Source organism: Leptopilina heterotoma, unplaced genomic scaffold (assembly GCF_015476425.1).
Source record: "Leptopilina heterotoma isolate Lh14 unplaced genomic scaffold, ASM1547642v1 Lhet_238, whole genome shotgun sequence".
NCBI classification, from domain to species: domain Eukaryota; kingdom Metazoa; phylum Arthropoda; class Insecta; order Hymenoptera; family Figitidae; genus Leptopilina; species Leptopilina heterotoma.
Genome location: NW_025110954.1, coordinates 809,889 through 820,840, shown reverse-complemented (window position 1 = coordinate 820,840; position 10,952 = coordinate 809,889). Strand labels below are relative to the sequence as shown.

The 10,952-nt window shown below is 28.7% G+C and overlaps 1 protein-coding gene across 1 annotated transcript in view; it reads left to right on the top strand.

Annotated features, from left to right (window-relative positions):
* The first annotated feature begins 748 nt into the window (after positions 1–748).
* Positions 749–10,952, top strand: part of LOC122502789 (MOXD1 homolog 1) — a 40,841-nt gene continuing 30,637 nt past the window's right edge. Inside the window, exon 1 of the mRNA XM_043613024.1 lies at positions 749–1,851. Coding sequence (XP_043468959.1) covers positions 1,099–1,851 — 753 coding nt within the window. The 5' untranslated portion in view covers positions 749–1,098. The remainder of the gene's footprint in view (positions 1,852–10,952) is intronic.

Genomic DNA, 10,952 nt, shown 5'->3' with positions numbered 1-10,952 from the left:
CTTGTAGTACTATTTATTACTATTTTAATTTAATAATTATTATTTAACTAAATAGAATTTTTTTTATCATTTTTTGTAACTTTTTTTTTTAATTTTAAAATTCTTTTTTTATTGCCATTACCACCGATCGCTTATGCGGTTATCGCACTAAATATGCAGGAAGGAAAGTGATGTGGGTATAATTGAAAATTTCTAATCTACGGAACGAATTACATTTTTTTTAAGAACAATGTCCGTAAATTATAAAAGTCACATTTATGTTGTTAATATTTTATCTTTTTTTTCTTCTTCATATTTCGTGTAAGAGTAACAATTTGTTAGAAACCCCGCAGAACGTCATCATCAGTTTTAAAGTCCGAAATACAATTACCTTTTGGGTATAGAGGTGCCTTCAAAACAAAAACAAAACAAAAACCGGTACAAAATAATTGCGTACCTACTCTCGCGGTAGGTCATTTAGTTTTAGTACACATATATGCGAAGGGGTCCCAACGTACCACTTAGTCTGTCGAACCAGCCTGAAACGAAAGCGGCAATAAAGTACATACATATATATACAAAGATTTCGGCGGTTGGTTTCGGCGTTGGACGCGCCACTACATTTCCACTGTAACGGCGTTCTGATTGGTCGCTCCGGGGTCTTTGCCTACCGATTGGTAACGGGCAGGGCCCCTCGGGCCTTCACGAAGGCACACGAACCGATGCTCCCAGGTAAGCAGCTGCTGTATTCTCGACCGTCCAACCAGGGGCAGGCCGCATGTTTAAAATTAGTACCGCCACAACTGTCGTGCGTACAACATGTACGAATCAACCATGAGAAACGAGCCCTCATCACAAACCCAACTCGTCGAGTTAAAATATTAATAAAAATATTAATTACTCTCCATTTCCCCTTCTGCAAAAAAAAACAAGTGCGATATTTACCCTTTCCAAAAAAAACTCTTGAATCAAAAACATGATAATAAATTCTTGAATCAAAACATAATTTAAAAAAAATAAAAACATGTTATTTACATAACAATACAAAGTGTAAAATTGTGTTACAAAAAAATAATTGTGTCAAATGAAACTGTGAGAGTGACCAAAAAAAAAATAAAAATGTTGATCTTCAGGGTAGTTTTATTATTCACCATTCACTGTCTAACCAGTGCGGATCTCCTTGATCTTTTCGTTGAGCACATGGACGAGGAAATGAAAACACCCGAATACAAAAGGCAGCATTCGAAAATTTCCCGAAATCGAAATAAAAGATCAGTCATCGAGGGTCCCTTTTTCCATATCGGTAACTATAGAAAGCAAAGACTCGATGTTGATGAATCTTGGCAGAAATCATTGAAAAATAAAACTAAATCCTTCAAAGAAGATGGTCTTGATTATCCCAATAGACACGAGACAAACACCGAACCAAATCAATATGAATTATTTAATTCCATCGAATCACAGGGTCAAAAATCATTGGAGAAAATTGATGATGAAAGACTAATTATCAATTCGCAGGAATCATCAAAAGGGGGAGTTTTAAAGAAGCATGTACCTAAGAAATATTTCTCTGGCGTTAAAAAACGATATCGTCGATATTGTGGTAAAAGATCTATTTTTGAGGAAAGTGAAATGAGGAGTGAGGAGGAAGATGAGGTGGAGGAAATTAATTTCAGTAGAAGTGAAATAATGGATGAAAATGGAGATGTTGTGCTTGAATGGGATCCATCTGATGAGAAGATTGTCACGTTCAAGGTCACTGCTAGAACTTTGGGTTATATTGGGATTGGTTTTAATGAAAAGAGCCATATGAAGGGGGCTGATCTTATTTTAGCTTGGGTCAACGATCATACGCAGCAAGTCAGCCTATTGGTAAGGGAACTATTTTTAATTTTTAATTATTATTATTTACTGTATACTCTCTAAATTTGAATTAAATAACTAATAATAATAAATAAAAATAACTAATTATAATAACTAATTTGTTAGCAAAAAGTCAGTCACTGATTCAGTAATATTTTACTAATGAAATAGTGAATAATGACTAATTAATCAATTATTAGTTAAATTCACTTTTAGGTTATGTAAAAATGACTGAAATTTGTAGTAAACTAATTCAATTAATGAAAATTGACTATTTTTTTAGTTATTTATTTACTACTAATTAGTGATTCTCTCTACTAATAATTAGAGAATAATTTATTTTTATTTATTAACATATCCGATGAAGAAAGGTATCAAAGAAGAAAAATAAATTTTAGGTTATGTTTGCAATGTTTGGAATTGAAGTACAAAAAAGAGAACAACTCTCAAAATAAAGTACTGATGATGATTAATTCTTAATTACTGAAGTAATAAAAACATTAAAAACTAATTTTATTTTTACAAAATTAGCAGAAATTTTTAATTATAAGCAGGCTTCGCACTCATCTACTAAAACTATATTTACAACATTTTTTTACAATTTGCTACTATTTGAACACTTTTTTAAATTTATGAAACTAAAAACTACTTTTTTCTTCATTTTTGTAATCAATTTGCATCACTTTAAATACGCTAATAGTTGAAATAAAAAAAGAATTCTAAAAATTGTAATAAAATTCTTTTAAACGATTTAATTATACTCAAAAACTTTTCGAAAATAAATAAATGATTTTTAATATCTATACAAATTTTTATAAAATTCCTCATAAGATGTTTGATGAAATTCTTCGCAAACATTCAATTTTTTATAAATAATAAAATTTTCACAAGAATTTAATTATTTAGAATATTTTGAAAATTTTTTCAAAAAAAAAAATCAATTTAAAAACTTTTTATAAAATTCTACAGCAATAATTCAATTATTTTCATAAGTAATAATATTTTTCAGAAAAATTCAATTATTTATAAAAATTTTAATATAATTCTTCACTAGAATTAAATTATTTTTCCAAAAAATATAATTTTTTACAAGAATTCAATTATTTGAAAATAATTAAATAAAATTCTTCGCAAGAATTCAATTATTTTCATAAATAATAAAATTCATCTCAGAAATTCAATTATTTTTTGAAAAATTGATAAATTAAAAAATTTTTTTTTAACTTTTCACAATCATGCAATTATTTTTCCAAATAATAAATTTTTTTACAAAAATTCAATTATTTGAAAAGAATTAAATAAAATTCTTCATAATAATTCAATTATTTTCATAGACAATAAAATTCTTGTAAAAAATTCAATTATTTTTTAAAAAATTGATAAATTCTTGTTCTTTTTTTTAATTCTTCACAATTATTCAATTATTTTTTCAAATAATAAAATTTTTTAGGAGAATTCAATTATTTAAAAAGAATTAAATAAAATTTTTCGTAACAATTAAATTATTTTCATAAATATCAAAATTCTTCTCAGAAATTCAATTATTTTTCAAAAAATTTATAAATTTATTCAATTCTTGACAATTATTCATTAATTTTCCCAGATAATAAAATTTTTCACGAGAATTCAATTATTTAAACAAAAATTAAATGAAATTCTTCGCAAAAATTCAATTATTTTCATAATTATCAAAATTCTTCTCTAAAAATTGAATTATTTTTTAAAAAATTGATAAATTCTTTATAAAAATTAAATTTTGAGAAACATTCAATTATTCAATATATTTTTTGTCCTACCTGCACGAAAAGTATGTCATTTCGGGCACTTAAAGTGGGCGCAAAGTAACTGATTCTCGCCCGGGGCCGGGGAAGCGGGCGCAAAAGTTCTTTTACGCCCGCTGACGTCACACAAGCGGGCGCAAAAGTACTTTTGCGCCCGCTTCATCTAGCCCGAGCGGGCGCAAAAGTACTTTTACGCCCGCTTCGCTCGTGCCCTCGATGCCATACTTTTCATGCAGTTAGGACAAAAAATTATGTTCGCAACATGGGCGCAAAGGTGATTACGACTTTGGCGAGATGAAGGGACCGAGGGGACATTTTCGCGCCCGAGGCGAAGCCGAGGGTGCGAAAGTGTCCCCTCGGTCCCTTCATCTCGCCATCGCCGCAATCACCTATTTTGCGCCCTTGATACGATAATAACTATTTTGTTTTTGTATTTATATATTTAAATTTCAGTTAAACTTTCTAACAAAAAATTAATTTAAAAACGAATTTCAGTTGAAACTTTAGATAATAATTGAATATTGATTATTTATAAAACTGTATAACCATTTAAATTTTCACTTTAAAAAATTATTAATTTATTTTCCTAATTCCTTTGAATAATTTAAATTGAATTTTATTAAATAATTTCATTTGTTTAGTTTTAAAAATTACTTTTAACTATTAAAGCTACTTCTTGTTTTTTTTTTAAAATTAATTAATTTTTTGTCTCAATTTAATATTCTTAGAAAAACTGTAAAATGTATATTAAATTTCAATGATGGTTTTCCATTTGCTTCATGCACAATTTATTAAATTCAATACAGATTTTCCTATAACAGTGTAGACAAAAAAATCACATAAACACAAAATGAAATATACATTAAATTGAAATAAAAAAGAAAATTCGAATAAATCAAAATAGACAAAATAAAATTCATGTATAGAAGAAGAGAAAAGTAAAAAAGTAAAATTCATCAAAAATTATGATTGTTATGCGACAATATTATTATGCAGTACGTCGACGGTCGACATAGAAAAAAATTATAATTGCTAGAATGCTCGAAAGATGATCGAAGAAACAGGATCAATATTATCTGTCAACAGAAAATAATCATTTTTTTTTCTTTTTCATTCATTTTAAACTTTAAAGAAAGTGAAATCACGTTAGACCAGTTTTATCCTCGTACTACTTGTATTTATATATGTATCACATTACCGGTTAATTTGACGATTGTCGATGCCTAACAATATAAACTAGAAATCACGAACGTCATATAATAAATTCTTCATTTCTTCCTGAGACAATTTTTTACCCACAAATATCTTAATTTAAAAAAAAATTTTCCTGGTAATTATCATCATTACTTATTTCAAACTGAAAAATAGAGACGAATTTTTAAATTCCGTTTTCTGTTTTCGAATTCTGCAAAGTAATGATTAATTAAATTAATTAGAAATTAATAATTCGAATATAAGAAGAATTTGAAATTTTCAATAAGAGAAAATTTGGATAGTACAAAAATGAGACTTTTAAAAAAGCTCGAGAAGTTCTCAAGAGCATAGGGAACTTGTTGTGAAATGTTATATAGGAAAAAAAAGGTGAGAAGGAGTAAAAAGAAAAATTGTTAAGAAAGAAAGGAGTGAAGTAAAGAAAGATTGGGAGAAAAAAGAAAAAAATGGGAGAGAAGAAAAAAGTGGAGAATGAGAGGAAAAAAGAGCTGCGGAGGAGGGGTGGAAAAAAAGTAAAGAATCGAATAGCGAAGGAATTAAAGGAAGATTAAGAAGGCGGTCGGTTAGAAAGAGAAGTGGATGAGGCGGAGAACGCGAAGGAGATTGCCAGTACGATCCACAAGAACTTACAAAACAAAAGGTGAGCTGCTTGACCGAGAGCGCGTTGATCGTATATATATATACGCGAAAGGGATACCTTTCGCGTATTCCAAGAGTCGAAATCAAGGGGAGGACCGGTTGCAGTGCTCAAACCCCCCCCCCCCTCCTTCCCGAACACATGCACATATTGACTGGTCCAATGAGATCAGCAGATCGATTGTATTAATGAGCTTCGTTAATTGGCACCCGCCTCATTCGATGACGATGAAGCCGTTTCGCGATATACACCCTTCGCTCAGACCAACGCATATTATCATTCCATCATCCGGTGTCGTGAACTTTCGTGAAAAAGTATTCGATTCCTCTTTTAATTATTTTCTCCGTTTGATCGACTGTGTTCTCCAATAGTTACCTGCTGCTTTTAATGATTTGTCTTTTAATGATTGGACTCTTTAGGCTAATTTATTTGTAAATGATGATTTTGATCTGTTGTTGTACAACTAGTTTCAAGTACAAACCAATTTACGGTTGTATACTATTTGTTAGCAACAAATTTTATTGGTACACTATTTGTTGTCATTAAATTTAGTTGGTGCTGTATTTGCTACCAATAAAGTTTGTTGGTACCTTCTTTGCTGCCATTAAATTTAGTTGGTGCTATATTTGCTACCAATGAAGTTTGTTGGTACCTTATTTGTTGCCATTAAATTTTATTAGTACCACTTTTGTTATCAATAAATTTTGATGGTACAAAATTTGTTACTATTACATTTATTTGATACAAAGTTTGTTAGTACATTATCTGCTAGTACAAAGTTTTTTGATTTAATGTTTGTTTCTTCAATGTTTGTTGGTACCAAAGTCGTTGGTACTGCAGTATTTTTTGGAACAACATTTGTTGGAACAAAGTTTGTTGGTTCTAAATCAGTTGGTATAGAATTTGTAGATACAAAGCTTGTTGTTACCTAATTCGTTGGTACTGTATTTGTTGGAACAAAATTTCTTGATACAAAACCTGTTGCTTCTAAGTTTGTTGGTACAGAATTTTTTGATACAAAGTTTGTTGGTCCAGTATTTGTTGGTACAAATTTTATTGGTACACTATTTGTAATGATTAAATTAAGTTGATACTATATTTGCTACCAACAAATTTTATTGGTACACTGTTTGTAATGATTAAATTTGGTTGGTACTGTATTTGCAATCAATTAAGTTTGTTGGTACCTCATTATTTATCATTAAATTCAGTTGGTACTGAATTTGCTACCAATAAAGTTTGTTGGTACCCTATTTTTGGCCATTCAATTTTGTTGGTTCTGTATTTGCTGCAAATAAAGTTTGTTGGTACCTTATTTGTTACCATTAAATTTTGTTGGTACCACTTTTGTTATCGACAAATTTTGATGGTACACCATTTGTTTGTGTTACTATTAAATTTATTTGATACAAAGTTTGTTAGTACTGTATTTATTGCAACAAAATTTCTTGATACAAACTTGTTGGTTCTAAGTTGGTACACTATTTGTAATGATTAAATTTAGTTAGTACACTATTTGTAATGATTAAATTTAGTTGGTACTGTATTTGCAACCAATAAAGTTTGTTGGTACCTTATTAATTACCATTAAATTTAGTTGGTACTGCATTTGCTACTAATAAAGTTTGTTGGTACCCCATTTGTTACCATTAAATTTAGTTGGTTCTGTATTTGCTGCAAATAAAGTTTTTTGGTACCACATGTGTAATCAATAAATTTTGATGGTACACCATTTGTTACTATTAAATTTATTTGATACAAAGTTTGTTAGTACAATATCTGCTGGTACAAAGGTTTTTTATTCAAAGGTTGTTTTTTCAATGTTTGTTGGTACCAAATTCGTTGACACAGTATTTGTTGGAACAACATTGCTTGATACAAAGCTTGTTGGTTCTAAGTTTGTTGGTCCAGCATTTGTTGGTACAAAGTTTGTTGGTCCAGTATTTTTTGGTTCAAAATTTGTTGGTGCAATATCTGTGAAGTAATCTGGTACAATGTTTGTTAATTCTAAGTTTATTTGTATAAAATTTACAGATACAAAGTTTGTTGGTACCATGTTCATTGGTACAGTATTTTTTAGAACAAAATTTCTTGATACAAAGTTTGTTGGTACAGAATTCGCTGCTACAAAGTTTGTTCATTTAAAGTCTGTTGGTCCAGTATTTATTGATCTTTGCCTTTTAGTGACCATACAATAGCAACGCAATTAAAATAAAAATACCTCATAGATCAAAAAAGAAATTTCCTTTCCTATATCCAAATTGCAAAATAATTAAATCTTTTCACCCGTTTCGTTTCCAATCTTTTGTTTTCGTTTTTGGCCTATAAGATTAAATTTGGACAAGTTTCTTGGGGAGTGTCTCGCGAAATTTTTAATTGGAATTTGAGCCTGGCGAAGTGGAAGAATAGCAAGGCAAGGAGAAAACCAATGGAAGGTCAAAACCAAAGCCAAGGGAGGAACCTGCTTCGACCAGGTTCTCAGAATTCCTAATCTTAATTAAATTTATTTCCATTACGACTGCAGTCTCATGGGTATATATATATATCGAGATATCTCAGCTTCTTCAACAAGAAAGTCCATCTCTCTCTCTTTCTTTCTCGTCTTTTATTTCATCTTCCACGATGCAATTGCGTTATCATTCCTGAATGCTGCTTTTCAGAAACTGACAAGGCAAATCTTAAAATTAACTGTCACTTATTTCCGCTTCGGAAATTCGTTCTGCAAATTTTTTTCCGCCACTAAAATTTTGTTCAAACAAATTTGTCTTTAAAAAAAGGCCTAAAAATTACGCCTTAAATTTAATATTATAATTATAACACGAGTAAATTCCACATTCATTAAAATAGTAGTTTGGTGATTTTTTTTAATGACTTCTCGTAAGATCTTTGTGCCCCTGAGTATATCTGAAATAGCATTAAAAAAAAAGGAATAAATGTCTGCGGCTGGAGAAGAAGGAAAGGATAAAATTAACGAACGTTGTCTCACCGACGAGATAAAGTCATGATAAATTTACATCTGGCCCATAGCAGAGGAGGTCCGCCTTTCTTCGGCACGATCGATCTGCCTTGACGTTTCGTTCTTGATCTTGACGAACTATAAAAAGAACGAAAAAAAAAATTACACACATATAATAGATTATACGTTAATGATATAACTCCTCGACAGTAAAGATACAAAAAAAAAAAAAAAAATGATACTCTAAACTTTTCGAACAAACATTCATTAATTAACCCACATTCAAAAATTAGCATATTATTCAATACCTCTGTAATTTAATTTGTAATTTTAATTAATATTTTTTTGGAAAAACACAAGATCGTATAAAATAATCTTATTTTTGCTACTAAAGATTATTAATTATTTTAATTGTTTTAAATATTAAATATAAATAAAAAATAAAATAATCACATTTTTGCTACTAAAGATAAAAACAATTGTTTGAAATATTAAATAAATAAAAATAAAACAAATAAAAAATTTCATAAAAATAATATAAAATAAAAAAAGTAAATGAAAATTCACACCAACGTTAATTCGACTTTGTTTTTAAAAAAATGGTCACGATCAGATAAAAGTGGATCAAAGGAGAAGAAAAAAATAACTTCTGCACATGAATTCTTTACAAATCTATTGGTAATAATTCAACAGTAGCAAAATAATAAATTAAAAATTAAATCTGATAATTAATATGCGAAACGCATTTCGCAGTGACACCAGGTGGCTTCCAGAGATATAATCGCTGAATAAATAGAAGGAGGGCTTCGAATTCGAGACAGTGGTTCTCAAAGGAAGCGAATATTTTTCACATTTTTTTCCAATTCCCTGAATTAAAGAACCGAAAAAAATCAAATAACAAATAGAAGTTACAAATAAAATAATTAAATAACAAATAGAAATGATAATAATTTATTTATTCATTTAAATATGTAAATGGGGTTACAAAAATAAAAATTGTCTTTTCGTACGAAAGTACCAAGTTTAAAATTTCAACAAAGGGAACAACTTAAAAGGAAATTAATTTATACTAGGTGGCAATTAATAATAAAAATAATAATGATAAAAATAAATACAATTAAAATAATAATAATGAAAATGAAAATAATAATAAAAATAAAAAAGACAAAAATAAAAATAACAATAATAATACAAATGACAATAAAAATATATCAATGATAATACAAATGACAATAAAAAAATAACAAGAAGAATACAAATGACAATAAAAATAATAACAATAAGAATACAAATGACAAAAAAAACAATTTAGAATACAAATGTCACTAAAAATAATAACAATAAGAATACAAGTGACAATAAAAAAAATAATAAGAATACAAGTGACAAAAAATAATTAGAATACAAATGTCACTAAAAATAATAACAATAATAATACAAGTGACAAAAAAACAATTAGAATACAAATGACAATAAAAAACAACAATAAGAATACAAACAGTAATAATAAAAATCCTAGTAATAATAATATAAAGCTATAATAAACAAAAATCTACCTTGCGCTCGATGGAGGGCCAAAAAAGCCTCCTTTAAACCCAAGGAAAAAAATTTTTTTAAATTCCTTCCAGTAAACACAGTAATAATAAGTTATCTCTTCCCTCGAATGGGACATAAAAAGAATACCGCATCTCATTAAAGTAGATTAAAAGATCTCTTTTTCAAACGAGCCTAATGAAGGATATAAAACAAAACTATATAAATATATAAATTGCGACAGCAAAAAGTATTTGCCTTCTAGTATTTTTGTAATCTATAGCAGAGGGTATAAAGTGGCGTCAAACCCTCCACCCTCCCCCCTTTCTTTCTCCCTAGTTCTGTTAAAAGTAATTATAATTCAAGGGAATCAAGCGCGCTTCCAACGATCACGTGCAACTTGCGTTCAAGGCCATCGGTATACCCATCAGGACTCGTGCACATATATTAACAATACTGGCACCCGTACGTGCGCTTTTCAAAAGGATAACCATTATACGCTCGAGGCTATATTTGCAATGATACGAGAAGAAAAAGGGGCCTCAGGGCAAAATTTATAACCAACTTTACAAATTTATGACTTTGTGTAAAATTTAATTTTTCCCTTTTTATTGAATTTTGAAATGTGACAGAATTTTCTTCTTAAATGATCTATTTAATGTGGGAGGTATAATTGATTTTTGTTTTCGTTCAATTATGATTATTTTTCTGAATTAAATTAATTGTTGAATACGGGGAAAAAATTTTTTTAACTTGGATCATTCACAAAATTTTACAATATTAGTAAAAGTAATTGTAGAAAAAAAAAATTTTTTCCAGATACTCTAAGTGGATTTGAATTAGCAAAAATATTTACGAACTTTGAAATAGTTACTGACTTTTTGCTTTTGAATTAGTAAATTTTATTAATAAATTAGTAAAAATTACTATACTTTTTTCTTTCGAATTAATAAATTTTACTAATAAAGTAGTAAAAATTACTACTTTTTAG